General features: G+C 36.1%; 1 protein-coding gene across 1 annotated transcript in view; it reads right to left on the reverse strand.

Annotated features, from left to right (window-relative positions):
- Nucleotides 1-14,070, reverse strand: part of mdga2a (MAM domain containing glycosylphosphatidylinositol anchor 2a) — a 113,157-nt gene that overhangs the window by 78,412 nt on the left and 20,675 nt on the right. The window contains exon 5 of the mRNA XM_048190263.1: nt 1,562-1,891. Coding sequence (XP_048046220.1) covers nt 1,562-1,891 — 330 coding nt within the window. The remainder of the gene's footprint in view (nt 1-1,561; nt 1,892-14,070) is intronic.

Consider the following 14,070-nt stretch of genomic DNA (forward strand, 5'->3'; position numbering starts at 1 on the left):
TCTACTCTTCTCTCCTCCAGAAGGTGAGTGGGAAAGACTGATTTATATGAAGGGATGGTAACGAGTATAGCATGAAAAAAAGAGGAGAACAATGCTGAATGTATTTCCGATTGCGATTGCAGGGGGCCTGGTGGGAAAGAGATCTTGTGTCTGCAGGTTGATTAAGCATGACTTCTTTAGCAGACCCAGGGCAAACAAACAAACAAACAGGATATTTTGCATAATGAAATGAGTCAGAAAATAAATCACATTACCCATACTAGCGACATTAAAAGCCTAAAACAGCCTTATCTATGTTTTGTGATGGAAAAAATATTTTAGATCTACATTTGTATCATTAAAATATCATCAGTGGGGGAGGCTGAGATTATTTCGTTTTATTGAAGCTATAAAGCTGTAATATGCCGAAACAGTCGGTAAAACAATAATAAATGTAATCACCATAATTTTTAAAAATTTTTTATAATAAATAATTTTGAAGTTGTAGCGAAGAGTGGTGACATCCTACCATTAACCCCCTTTCCACTGCAATTGTTTCTCATGTACTCAGTAATGCATGCGTGATTTCTAATTAATTCATATTTATAATTAATAAATCCATGTTGCTGTAAGTGCCAAGCTGATTAAAATATGGTACAGTTTCATCTGCTGAAACTCAAAGGCTGATGTTCTCAGTAAACTCCTTGAATCCTCATGGCAGTGATATTTAACAGATTCAGATGTATGTATGACCTTCAAATACAAAAAAACAAAACAAAGAAATACTGGAAAGAAGTAAAAAGACATTAATGCATGAGGTCAGCGGTGTTATGGATTCCATCTTGGGGTGGGCATTTGGATATGTGGGGCAGGCAAGTAAAGCCAACATTAAAAATAAATAAATTAATAAAATAAAATGTAGCCTGGAAAAAAAGATTTTAAATGTACTATACTGCTGCAATGCAAAACAGTTTGCATAATAAGTTACAAAATACATTAACCAGAAAGTGTAATGCATGAGCACACATAAAATCCTGTGCGCACATGAAAAGTTTCTTGTGCGCATGCAATAGTTTCTCGTGCGCACTCAAAAGTTTCCTGTGTATGCGAATGTCTGTAAATGTTTCGTTTTTGCAAAGGTCTCGGTCCCACTTTATATTAAGTGGCCTTAACTACTATGTACTTACATCAAAAAATAAGTACAATGTACTTATTGGGTTCATATTGAATTGCAAAACACTTGTGCTGCTATTGAGGTGGGATATGGGTAAGGTTAGGGAAAGCTTTGGTGGTATGGGTAGGTTTAAGGGTGGGGTAAGGTGTAAGGGATGGGTCAACAGTGTAATTATAAATGTAATAACAGAAATTAATTACAGATGTAATTACATGCAGGTGTTTTTAAAATATAAGTACAATGTAAAACATGTATGTACACAATAAGTGCATTGTATCAAATGATTAATTTAAATGTAAGTACATAGTAGTTAAGGCCACTTAATATAAAGTGGGACCAAGGTCTCTTTAGGGGCTCTAAAAAAAAACAGCTACCCTCTATTATTTGTAAAGAATAAGAATAACTCACCAGTGGTGGAGGAGATGTTGACATCTATGCTGATCTCTGGTATCCCTCCGTTCTTTAGTGAGGCCACACAGGTGTAAGTGCCAAAGTCAGTAAACTTGAGGTCGATGATGTCCAGGTTTGTGGTTCCTGGGGCAACGTCTGGGTCGGTCTGGGTAATGACCATCCGCTCTGAGCTACGCAGCGGACGTCCATTCTTAAGCCAACTGAACATCAGCTCCTCAGGCGGCGTGGCCTCCACCTGACAGGATATCTTCACCTCTCGGCCGATCTGGATGTTGTCGTCATTATGATAGGGGTCTGGTGTGATCCAGAACCGGCCCTTCTTCAGAGCTGTGTGGACAGAATGAAATACAACTGACTTAATAACTACAACAATGTTCATGTGGATATTTCTTTAACTTTGGCCAATTTTCGCCCTTTTCATTTTTAGAAAATAAACTCTCAAGGCACACTCTCACTAGTTTATTTCACAGGAGAATTTTCATGAAGTTATTTAGGACTGTCATGATTCCTCGATTAAATTTGAGTGCTCGATTTTAAAAAAACCTTTAACTTGAAAAATATCCAAAGTGGGCATTCATTAAAAGGACGGGAATCCATGAACTGCATTAATAGACCGTTGTCGCTGCACAATATATTAAAACCATTACATATATATATATATTTACATACATACATACATATATATATATATATATATATATATATATATATATATATATATATATATATATATATATATATATATATATATATATATATATATATACAATCACCAGGCTGCTGGCACCCTCTGCAGGCATTTGTTAAAATTATTAATGTACAATACTGATTATGTTTATATTACATTACTATTATATTATATGGTTCCATATGAATACTTGCATTTGATACTTTATTTAAACCAATTATTATTGCCTCATTGTTATTATATATGTATTTTAAGTCATTTTAAAGTCTATTGTTCACTTAGGTCTATTTTTATTACCAAAAAAAAAATCATTAGTGAAAGCCCTAAAGTCATTTAGCAATAAAATATCCACCACAGTATCATTTTCATAATATTTCCAGCAATATTTGTTATTTATTAGCATTCAGTGGTGGAAAAGACATTGATGCAAATGACATTTGGAACTAGGGATGCACCGATATCGGTCTCGGGCCCGATACCAAGCTCATGTACTTGTACTTGTACATGTAAAATTCCCCCGAAACCAAAGACCGATACCTCACGTGACGTAACTGACAGAATTTTCCGTGCACAGAGACACCGGCGGCAGCAGCATAAACAATGTCAGCCTCAGAGGTGTGGAAATAATTTAAAATTAATGACACAACCCACACATTGCGAACTGCATGCTTTCAATCACAATTCGTTATCGATTAGTGTAGGCGGGATAGGTGGAATCGCGCTGAATGACACAGACCAGAAGCGCTCTCTCTCTCACACACGCTCTCTCTCTTTCTTGCTCGCGATCCCAGTTCTCTCAGTTCTCCTCGCGCCTGAATGGTAAAATGCACACATGGTTGTCAAAATGTCCATCGTCTGGAGTATCTCACGTAAATACAGTCAGTTATGGCTTAAAGGTGCCCTAGAACGTTCTTTCACAAGATGTAATATAAGTCTAAGGTGTCCCCTGAATGTGTCTGTGAAGTTTCAGCTCAAAATACCCCATAGATTTTTTTAATTAATTTTTTTAACTGCCTATTTTGGGGCATCATTATAAATGCACCGATTCAGGCTGCAGCCCCTTTAAATCCTCACGCTCCCCGCCCCCGAGCTCTCGACTATAATACAGTGCATAAACAAAGTTCACACAGCTAATATAACCCTCAAATGGATCTTTATAAAATGTTCGTCATGCATGCTGCATGCATGCTTCGGATCATGTGAGTATTGTATTTATTTGGATGTTTACATTTGATTCTGAATGAGTTTGAGGCTGTCCTCCGTGGCTAACGGCTAATGCTACATTGTTGGAGAGATTTATAAAGAATGAAGTTGTGTTTATGAATTATACAGACTGCAAGTGTTTAATAATGAAAATAACGACGGCTCTTGTCTCCGTGAATACAATAATAAACGATGGTAACTTTAACCACATTTAACAGTACATTAGCAACATGCTAACAAAACATTTAAAAAGACAATTTACAAATATCACTAAAAATATCATGTTATCATGGATCACGTCAGTTATTATTGCTCCATATGCCATTTTTCACTTGCCTTTATCCTTGCTTGCTTACCTGCATAAAGTCTGTTGATTCGGCTGTGCACAGATCCAGATGTTAATACTGGTTTGTCTAATGCCTTGAACATGGGCTGGCATATGCAAATATTGGGGGCGTACATATTAATGATCCCAACTGTTACATAATAGTCTGTGTTATGTTGAGATTCGCCTGTTCTTCAGAGGTCTTTTAAACAAATGAGATTTACATAAGGAGGAAACAATGGTGTTTGAGACTCACTGTATGTCATTTCCATGTACTGAACTCTTGTTATTCAACTATGCCAAGGTGAATTCAATTTTCCATTCGATGGCACCTTTAAGTGGATGTAAACTTTTGGGAGAAAACAGGAATTAGTTATTGGACACTGTGAAATTTTTGTTCTTTAAGTTTGTGACAAGCACATAAAAATTATTACTTTTTTCATTAGTGTAATATTAAAGAATCTGTCCTACATTCATTAGTCTCACTGTGTTGTGCTTGGAAAACTGCAACATCATAAATAAATCAATAAATAAATCAATAAATAAATAAATAAAGAGAGAGAGAGAGAGAGAGAAATTAATAAATGTATAGGCATCGGTATCGACGAGTACTAGAAAAAAGTATTGGTACTCGTACTCGGTCCTTAAAAAAATGGTATCGGTGCATCCCTATTCGGAACATTTTTTACCCTTTTGCCTTGCTAAGAACAATTTCATTAATAACATTTTACATTGATTTTCTTCACACTTCAAATGTCTCATATTTAATCTCAAGTATGCTCTGCATTGACATTGTGTCTGGTAAGCAATTACAACTTTTGAATTTTTTTTTTCAAATAAAAGTAAATTTAATAGGAGCAAAAATAGAGTATAGTATAGTAAAATATTTAGTTGTTATATTATTCATATTTATTTTTATATAAAATATTTAGTTAATACAGTTTTAATATGATGATATTCTTGTATTCTTTATATTCTCGGTATGTAAAAGTGCCTGGGATTGAAGAAACGCCCATTTATGAAGGCACTTTCATCTTATAAAATATCAGTTTGCTCAAGAAGCAGTTACACACTGGACATTTTCTCATCATAGTCTCTTAATCTCTTCGTACAAGATTTGTACTGCACGGTTAATGATGCATTAAATGCAGTGCGTCAGTTTACATAGCTAAAAGGTCTTTGCTTAATGTAATTTCAAAACAGTTTAATGTACTTTTCCACAATTCATCCACATCACTGCTTTTCAAGTCATTATCACTGTGACAAGCCAGTGACGAAAATGACAAAACATAAAATGTTAATAAAATACCCATGGGCTTTTTTTTTAAGAGATGGAGGTGAGTGACTACAATCTTAGCCTGTGAATACAGCACAAATAAATCTGGATCTTAAAATACACCATCCCACTATCACCCCGAATAAGGTGAGAAATAAACAGAGGGCCCCTCAAGACACACACACAAAAAAAAACCCAGTGATATTATTTAGATGAGCGATTGTCAGGGAGTCACGCATTTTCTCTGTTCCAAGGAGAACAGATGATTCCTTTCACAGAACCTCAGTCCTTTGACACTGACATTGAGAAGAACTCTGACTCAACCACACTGACATATACGGCGCTGGAAATGATGTAAGAACGGCGTGACATGACACACACTTTCCACACTCTTGCACACCACTCCACACATGCTAATGAGTTAATCTGTGCAAGGCTGGATTGAGAGATCTTGCGCACTGTGAACTCACATTCAGAAATAACTCAGACTCAAAGACACTCTAGACTGAACAGCAGCTATTTTAGGATCTTTACGATTTAAAACCACTCAGTAAATAAGTAGAAATAGCATCCTGCCATTCTCAATAAAAAAGTCTTTTGTAAAGTCGTAAATTCAACAAACCAAATCAAAACTGACTTGAAAAATTCTTGGTGTTGTTTTATGATTCAATGATTAAAGGTGCCCAAGAATGCTTTTTCACAAGATGTAATATAAGTCTAAGGTGTCCCCTGAATGTGTCTGTGAAGTTTCAGATCAAAATACCCCATAGATTTTTTTTAAATTAATTTTTTTAACTGCCTATTTTGGGGCATCATTAACTATGCACTGATTTTTTTCAGCGCACCGCCCCTTTAATTCGCGTGCTCCCTGCCACACGAGCTCTCGATTATATTACAGCACATTTACAAAGTTCACACAGCTAATATAACCCTCAAATGGATCTTTACAAGATGTTCGTCATGCATGCTGTATGCATGCTTCGAATTATGTGAGTAAAGTATTTATTTTGATGTTTATATTTGATTCTCTATGAGTTTGAGGCTGTGCTCCGTGGCTAACGGCTAATGCTACACTGTTGGAGAGATTTATAAAGAATGAAGTTGTGTTCATCTGCCATTTTCGCTGTTGTTCTTGCTTACCTAGTCTGTTGATTCACCTGTGCAGATCCAGACGTTACTGGCTGCCCTTGTCTAATGCCTTTCATAATGTTGGGAACATGGGCTGGCATATGCAAATATTGGGGCGTACACCCCGACTGTTACGTAACAGTCGGTGTTATGTTGAGATCCGCGTGTTTTCCGGAAGTCTTTTAAACAAATGAGATTTACATAAGAAAGAGAAAGCAATGGAGTTTGAAACTCAATGTATGTCTTTTCCATGTACTGAACTCTTGTTATTCAACTATGCCGAGGTAAATTAAAATTTTGAATCTAGGGCACCTTTAATTGAAAAACTTATTGTAAAATTACATTGTAATTAATAATAATAATAAATAAATACATACACACACACAAACACATATTAAAATAAGTATCTTAAGCTTACCAAAGCTGCATTTATTAGATCAAAAACTTGGTGACCCAAATTTATATATCAATATATATACCTCCCTTCACCTGTCACAGAGACCAATGTTCACAATTTAATCAGTTCCTGATGGATAAAATCAAGTCCTGCCCTACATTTTTTCTTTTTCTTTTGGGAAATGTCACATTATACAAGTAAATGGGTTGTGAATGCAGTTTTTCCTTAAGTCACATTGACTTCAACAAAAAAGAAACCAACAATCTCATGAATATGAACTTATGTTTTGTTTTCATTTTCATTAGCGCTCACTGCTCTCATTTCAACAGGAGTAAAGGGGTCAGAGACGCATAAGCAAATGTCTCCCAATGGGATCCCAAGTCTCAAGCTAGCCATGAGCCAAAGCAAAACACCACACTCTCATTTCAAAGACATTTTTAAAAATGCTGTGCATCTGGCTCTAATTATTAATCAGTCACTGAATTATTTAAAAACTGCTTTTAGGAAATCTTATTAACCAATTTATTTGCATTCGTTCTGCACATTTTACAAGCTGTTACAATCTACACTGTTAAGAGAGGATGTTTCAAGGTGGACTATATGATGCTGATACTAGCAGAGACTCAGAATATTATGAGATAGATGACAATGAAGAGCTGTAACTTTGCAGGGTTGCTTTATGCAAGGTTTGGCTCGACAAGCCTTGCCTTACTGGCCAATTTGCGACTTAGTCAATAGCTGAATATTGTGGTGAGATAGCTATGCGCTCTTTGGTAACCCCATAAAATGTGCAGGGTGTTAATGCTTTCGAGTCCAGTTCCTTCACATGAGTTCTGTCATCATCAAAACGCACTGCAGGTAAGCAATTACCAAGAGACAAGCTGCGTAATCTTTCCAGAACATTTAAAGTCAGGTTGCTACACGTCGTGCATCTGGCGGTGATTTCTTACTGTAATCCGGTGTAATAACATCTCTTGAAATTTCAAAAACGCTTAAAATGGAAATCCAACTTTTTGCTTCAACTTTTAATGAGCTTTCCAACAGAAGAATAAATCAAGAAGCCCCTAAGAGACAACATAATGGTTTCTCTCCACCATTTGCACCTGTGTTTTGTAACTGTTTGTTCTATGAAACGTCTGGAAAAGAATTAAGACTTCACCTTGGATTACTGCAATGCTTTTTTTTATTTTATTTTTTTGCATGGCAAGAACACAATAATAATGCTCAAAGTAGAGCTGCATGATATTGGAAAAAACTGACATAGCGATATTTAGTTTTTCTGCGATATGAAAAAAATTCAAAAGATGACTTGAATAGCTCTATTTGGAAAGAATGAATCATTCTAGAATCTGCATAGTGTATACGCAAATAATGAACAACTTACAAGCACAGATAAATATAATAGCACAGAGATACAAATAAAAAAAATAGTGCTTTATATTTTTCATGCAAATCTAACAGTATTCAGGTACAGGAATTGAATAATCAAATGTAAAATAACACTGCATAGGTCTTCACTGTATAAATTAAATATAATTAATCTGTGCTAAAACAGAAAGCAGCAGGAATATTAGGCTGCTGTCACTTTAAGACCGAATGTGCGGATCCAAAATACTGTTGCACATCCGTTATATACTGTTGCGCATTTTGCACATACAAAATACTGTTACACATTTTCTTTCTCAATTGTCTAGTTCATTTAAACCATAAGCAACCGTGTTTACGAGGATACTCGATATTTTACATGCGTTTTGACAATTTTTTTGGCATGTACTGTATGTGTCTGTTTAGGCACAAATAGATGCGGAAGAGAACGGCATTCTGTGTTCATGAGCATCTGAGCAGCTGCGTGTGTGCGCACAGAAAACAGCCGCACTTTCAGAATTGAGTTCTTTTTCGCGCTCAATTGTTTTAAAGTCGCTTCAGTGTTTAAACTGAACAGGACCCTATGTCATCCAAGATGTTCATGTCTTTCTTTCGTCAGTCGAAAAGAAATGAAGGTTTTTGAGGAAAACATTCCAGGATTTTTCTCCTTACAGTGGATTTCAATGGCTACCAACAGATTGAAGGTCAAAATTACAGTTTCAGTGCAGCTTCAAGGGCTTTAAACGATACCAGATGAGTAATAAGGGTCTTATCTAGCGAATCGATCTGTCATTTTCGAAAAAAATACAACCGTTTATGCTTTATAAACAAAATATCGCCTTGAACGTACTTTCCGCTTCCGCATTCTTCATAACGCTTACGCTGAATATTCTACGCCTTCCCTATTCTACTTACGGAACGAACGCGGCGCCAGTTTTGTTTTTTTTCGTAACTTGAATAGGGAAGGCGTAGGACATTCAGCGTAAGCGTTATGAAGAATGCGGAAGCGGAAAGTACGTTCAAAGCGATATTTTGTTTATAAAGCATAAACGGTTGTATTTTTTTCTAAAATGACTGATCGATTCGCTAGATAAGACTCTTATTACTCATCTGGTATCGTTTAAAGCCCTTGAAGCTGCACTGAAACTGTAATTTTGACCTTCAACCTGTTGGTAGCCATTGAAATCCACTGTAAGGAGAATAATCCTGTAATGTTTTCCTCAAAAACCTTCATTTCTTTTCAACTGACGAAAGAAAGACATGAACATCTTGGATGACATGGGGGTGAGTAAATTTATCAGGAAAAGTGTATTTAAAAGTGGACTAATCCTTTAAAACATGTTCAAATGATAAACTTTCATTGTACAGTATGATGGTCAAACTTTGCAATTAATCTGAGAATCACATGCGTTTTGAACCATACGGATTACCGATCCCTATGTTTGACATCGCACATCCTGTGATGTGACTATCACGGATTCGCATATTGTGATATCGATGCAAAAACGATATATTGTGCAGCCCTAGCTCAAAGACTATTCCTTTCTGGCAACAAATATGCAGAAGATATTGATGAATACATTTCAAATGATTTTGTTCTAGATGGGTCTTTTCTTTGTGATATTATAATTAGTTAGTTGTTTCCTCAGCTCAGCACCCACCACAGATCATTGTCAACACTCTTGTTGCATTATTTGAAAATCAATAATCCTTTTGACTAGCCCTGTAGTCGTGCAATCAGATTGAATGGACACAGTGAATGGTTGAGAAAAGTCTTTTACTGATGAATTTGTGGTGCTGCATATACAAGCACTTTTCTTTATTATAATATCTTGTGTAACCATGGGAATATTAAAGGCATCTTTGAAGTATTTTTCTTCATGGCCATATTTGCACTAGTCAACAGACAGCAAAACTGGAGTTTCAGAATTAATCTGCAATGCTGAATATTGCAGGAAGGGTTTGTCATTTGGTAATGGAACATTGTTATTTGGCACAAAATAATCATTGAATTAAATTAATGTGTTTCAAAAATAAACAGATTATCATTGCCTGGGATGTAACAAGCAACAGCCTTATATCTTTTTTAAACAGATATAATGCATAATGCACTGGGATTAATTAATAAATGTAAGTAAAACGTGGGCAAACATTTTGTGTAGAAATCATGGTTCACCGGTGAGTTTGCATCTAAGCTGGGAGCCTTAGAAAAATGGATGATTAAAGGGATAGTTCACCCAAAAATGAAAATTGTCATCAACTTATATAAGCAGATCTCGCCTCCCATAGACTACCATAGTATTTTTTTTCCCTACCATGGTAGTCAATGGTAGGCGAGATCTGCTTGGTTACAAACATTCTTCCAAATATCTTCCTTCGTGTACAGCAGAACAAAGAAATTTATACAGGTTTGGAACAACTTGAGCGGGAGTAAATGATGACAGAATTTTCATATTCTGTGGAATATCCCTTTAAAGGATTAGTCCACTTTCAAATAAAAATTTCTGGATAATTTGATAATACTCACCCCCATGTCATCCAAGATGTCCATGTCCTTCTTCTTCAGTCAAAAAGGAATTAAGGTATTTGATGAAAACATTCCAGGATTATTCTTCTTCAATTGGCCCCAAATGGTTGAAGGTCAAAATTACAGTTTCAGTGCAGCTTCAAAGGGCTCTCTCCTTCTTCTTCTCTATTAGAATTCCGGCAGTGTAGGCGCTGCTAAGTGTATTACTGCCCTCCACAGGTCAAAGTTTGAACTAATTCTTATATACTTGCACTAGCATATTGTATATGACAATTTAATTCAAACTTTGACCTGTGGAAGGCAGTAATACACTTAGCAGCTTCAACACTGCCAGAATTCTAATAGAGATGAAGAAGAAGAGAGCTAGTTCAAGACGAGCGTCTATGGTTAAAACGTATATAATTTTTTATTTTTTTTAGAAAACGACTGATCATTTCGCTAGATAAGACCCTTATTTCTCGTCTGGTATCGTTTAAAGCCCTTTGAAGCTGCACTGAAACTGTAATTTTGACCTTCGACCATTTGGGACCAACTGAAGTCCACTATAAGGAGAATAATCTTGGAATGTTTTTATCAAAAACCTTAATTTCTTTTCGACTGAAGAAAGAAGGACACGGACATCTTGGATGACATGGGGGTGAGTAAATTATCAGGAATTTTTTATTTGAAAGTGGACTAATCCTTTAAGCCATAGTGTTCTATTATTGTAACAGAAATTATATTCATATTTTGTCATATCATGGATTTTTGAAAATAACCTTTCATGTAGTGTGTAACAGCTCTAAGTGAAGTTTTAAATCTGAAAGTGCACTGTATATAAAGTTATTGTCTCTCAAAAGTAAGAGTCGACTCTGAGTCAATTAAACGTGTCGTTTGTAAAACTAATCCCAAGCCGTTTCGTTGTGACATCACATATTGCCCACCCACTTATTGTGCGTGCAGACGCCAGGGAAAACTCATTTTTTTCAACAATACCACAGCAGTACAATCTTTTGTTGTGTTTCCGTCATTTTACTGACGACTGCTTTTCAAACCTCTGGGACTTTACACGGAGGATTCACAAAACGCTTGGCTTTAAAATATGAATCAATGACCAGTTTATTTGGACCAGCTTTCTCCTCTGAATCTCAACCTGTAAGTATGATTAATAACTGATGTTTATATTTCCTAGCGATTGTTCAAAATTCGTATTTTGTATGTTATGTTGTGTAAAGTACACCCTAAGACGGTATGTCTCCTGCTAACTGGCTAACTCACGTTTCTGTAGTTCTGCTAGTCAGATATGGGTCCAATATCTTCTAAAATGTGTCAATTAATGCAGCTTGTCTGTCTTATTACTTGGAGTAATGATCAAGGATGGAGCACGACTTTGGTTTACAAGGTCTAATGCATTATCAGCTATTCACATTTGTGCTCAGCTATGTGGGAGTTTACAACATACAAAACAATTTTTTCCTTTGCATTTTTATTATTACAGTAGAGTGGAGCTCTATCTGTATTGTTATAGGATGTTAAGATGCTAGTCAGCGCTAACTAGTGGAAGTATTCTGTAAACAATAAACACCCATTGTAAATGTCAAACAATGATATAGCCATTTTTCTTTGTTAATAGTTGTGGCGAAAATGTCTGTTATTATTAAAAATGATTTATTCATCAAAAAGAGAATGAGGATCAGAACAAATTTATGCAAAAAGGAACCTGTTTAGAGCAAATTTTGCATGAAAATCTTTTGCTGTATAATTTATATTTATTTATTTGCTTTTTTAAAAGAGGACAATACACATTAATTAACACAAGAAACAAATCTCTTATGTAAATGTGCCAGATTTAGCCATTCTGGCTAATTTTCATCTGCAGTCCCTGGCAGGTTGATGGTAAACACACACAAAAACAAAAAACAAAAACATATAAATAAAAAATAAACAAAAAATAAAAATATATAAATTATATAGTGAATTATAACCACTGTTTCATGTTCCCTTATACAACAGGCAGTAATACAATCAACATAAAGCCCCACCAACAAGATCTGAGCCCTCCCATTAGAGAAGAAGAAATTCTTGAATACAAATCTGTTATTAGCTGCAATAAATCACCACTGCAGCAGTCTAATAGTCACCACCTCATCAAAAGCAACTGAATTCTCTATTATCCATTTTATTTAGCGGAGGAATAAGTCAAGTAGTGCAATGTATGAGAGGATCATCATGAGCCCAGCTAATTTGAAAACCGCTTTACAGGCAAAAGCTGCACTCAGTCATTACATCCAGGGGAATCTCATCAATGTGCCCTCACATCACAATATTGACGCATTGCATTGCTACAGACAACGCAAAGTTTGCACAGCAATTCTGCTGAGAGAACAGTTGATGTGAATGGCCATCAAAGCGATTAGTAGAACACAATTTACATATCAGAAATAAGACCAATTTCAGCATCCAGGGATGGGGGGATGGTAGGACCGATCTTTGCATGCCTGTTTTGATTGCTTGGTGGAAAGTGGCCCAAACGGGAGATGATATCTCCTCTGTAAATAAATAAAAAGATGAGTTTCTATGGCAGTGTGCAGGCTCAGCAATACCCTCTTTCCATCCCCCTCCAGCTAATAAATATCTTATAAAGAACGTTGGGTTATTTTGCAGTTATCTGCAGAGCAGACCCTGCAACGTTTGGCATAATCTGCTGAAGAGTACTGACAAGGCTCAATATTTGAGTGATAACTGGGGAAGGGTGGGGTGTGTTTTATTGATGATGCTGCCAGTGGGTGGTGGAACAGAGCTGTCAGAAAAGGCCTTACTCAGGGATGGCTATCTGGTCACTCCCACCTGGGTGCCACTGAATGACGTCCTATTACAGCTTTCATCAGACCAATCTGCCCCCAAGTAATCCCTGCACTGTGTTTGCTCCATGTAGGAGCTGAGCAAGATTACAGAAGATTTTTTTTTCTCTTTTTTTTTTTTTTTTGTTACAGAAAGTGTTAAACTAAAAATGAAAATTCTGTCATCATTTACTCACCATGCAATACAATTCAGCTTCAAAAGCACCATGTATAATGATAGGAATTGTAAGGCATTTAACGATTGCAATTCCTTTTAACAATTCCTTATAAAAATGGTTAGTTCCAGTCTTTGATTCTGATTGGTCAATAGCTGTGTTTTATTCGTGGTACAGCACGACTATGAACGCTTTACCCGATGGTTCTGTGTATCCAGGGCCTAAGACTAACTTTTTGCTATACCTGTCAATGGCCGTTGACTTTAGAAAATTTACCAGCCACCAATATCTTTTACCGGCCTTGAAACTGACACCCAAAATTTTAGATACCAGAGAAAATTCACAATTCTCTATTTCAATTTCGATACCACAGCTAAAAGTACTAGCCTAACTAATATAAATTAAAAACATTGTTAAAGACAAGTAAACAGTCAGTAGAAAAATTGTAAGAAACCCCCCATCGGCCCAAAAACGGAATCCGACGGCCTGGGCGAAGGGTTAACGCGTGTATGTCTTTTCAGCGCCCCTGTGAAGTTCACTTAATTTCACTCGTTTAATCTGACTCCAATTTCAAATGATTATTACTCTTAGGTTGTCTTTCC

Source organism: Megalobrama amblycephala, linkage group LG5 (genome assembly GCF_018812025.1).
Source record: "Megalobrama amblycephala isolate DHTTF-2021 linkage group LG5, ASM1881202v1, whole genome shotgun sequence".
Taxonomy (NCBI): Eukaryota; Metazoa; Chordata; class Actinopteri; order Cypriniformes; family Xenocyprididae; genus Megalobrama; species Megalobrama amblycephala.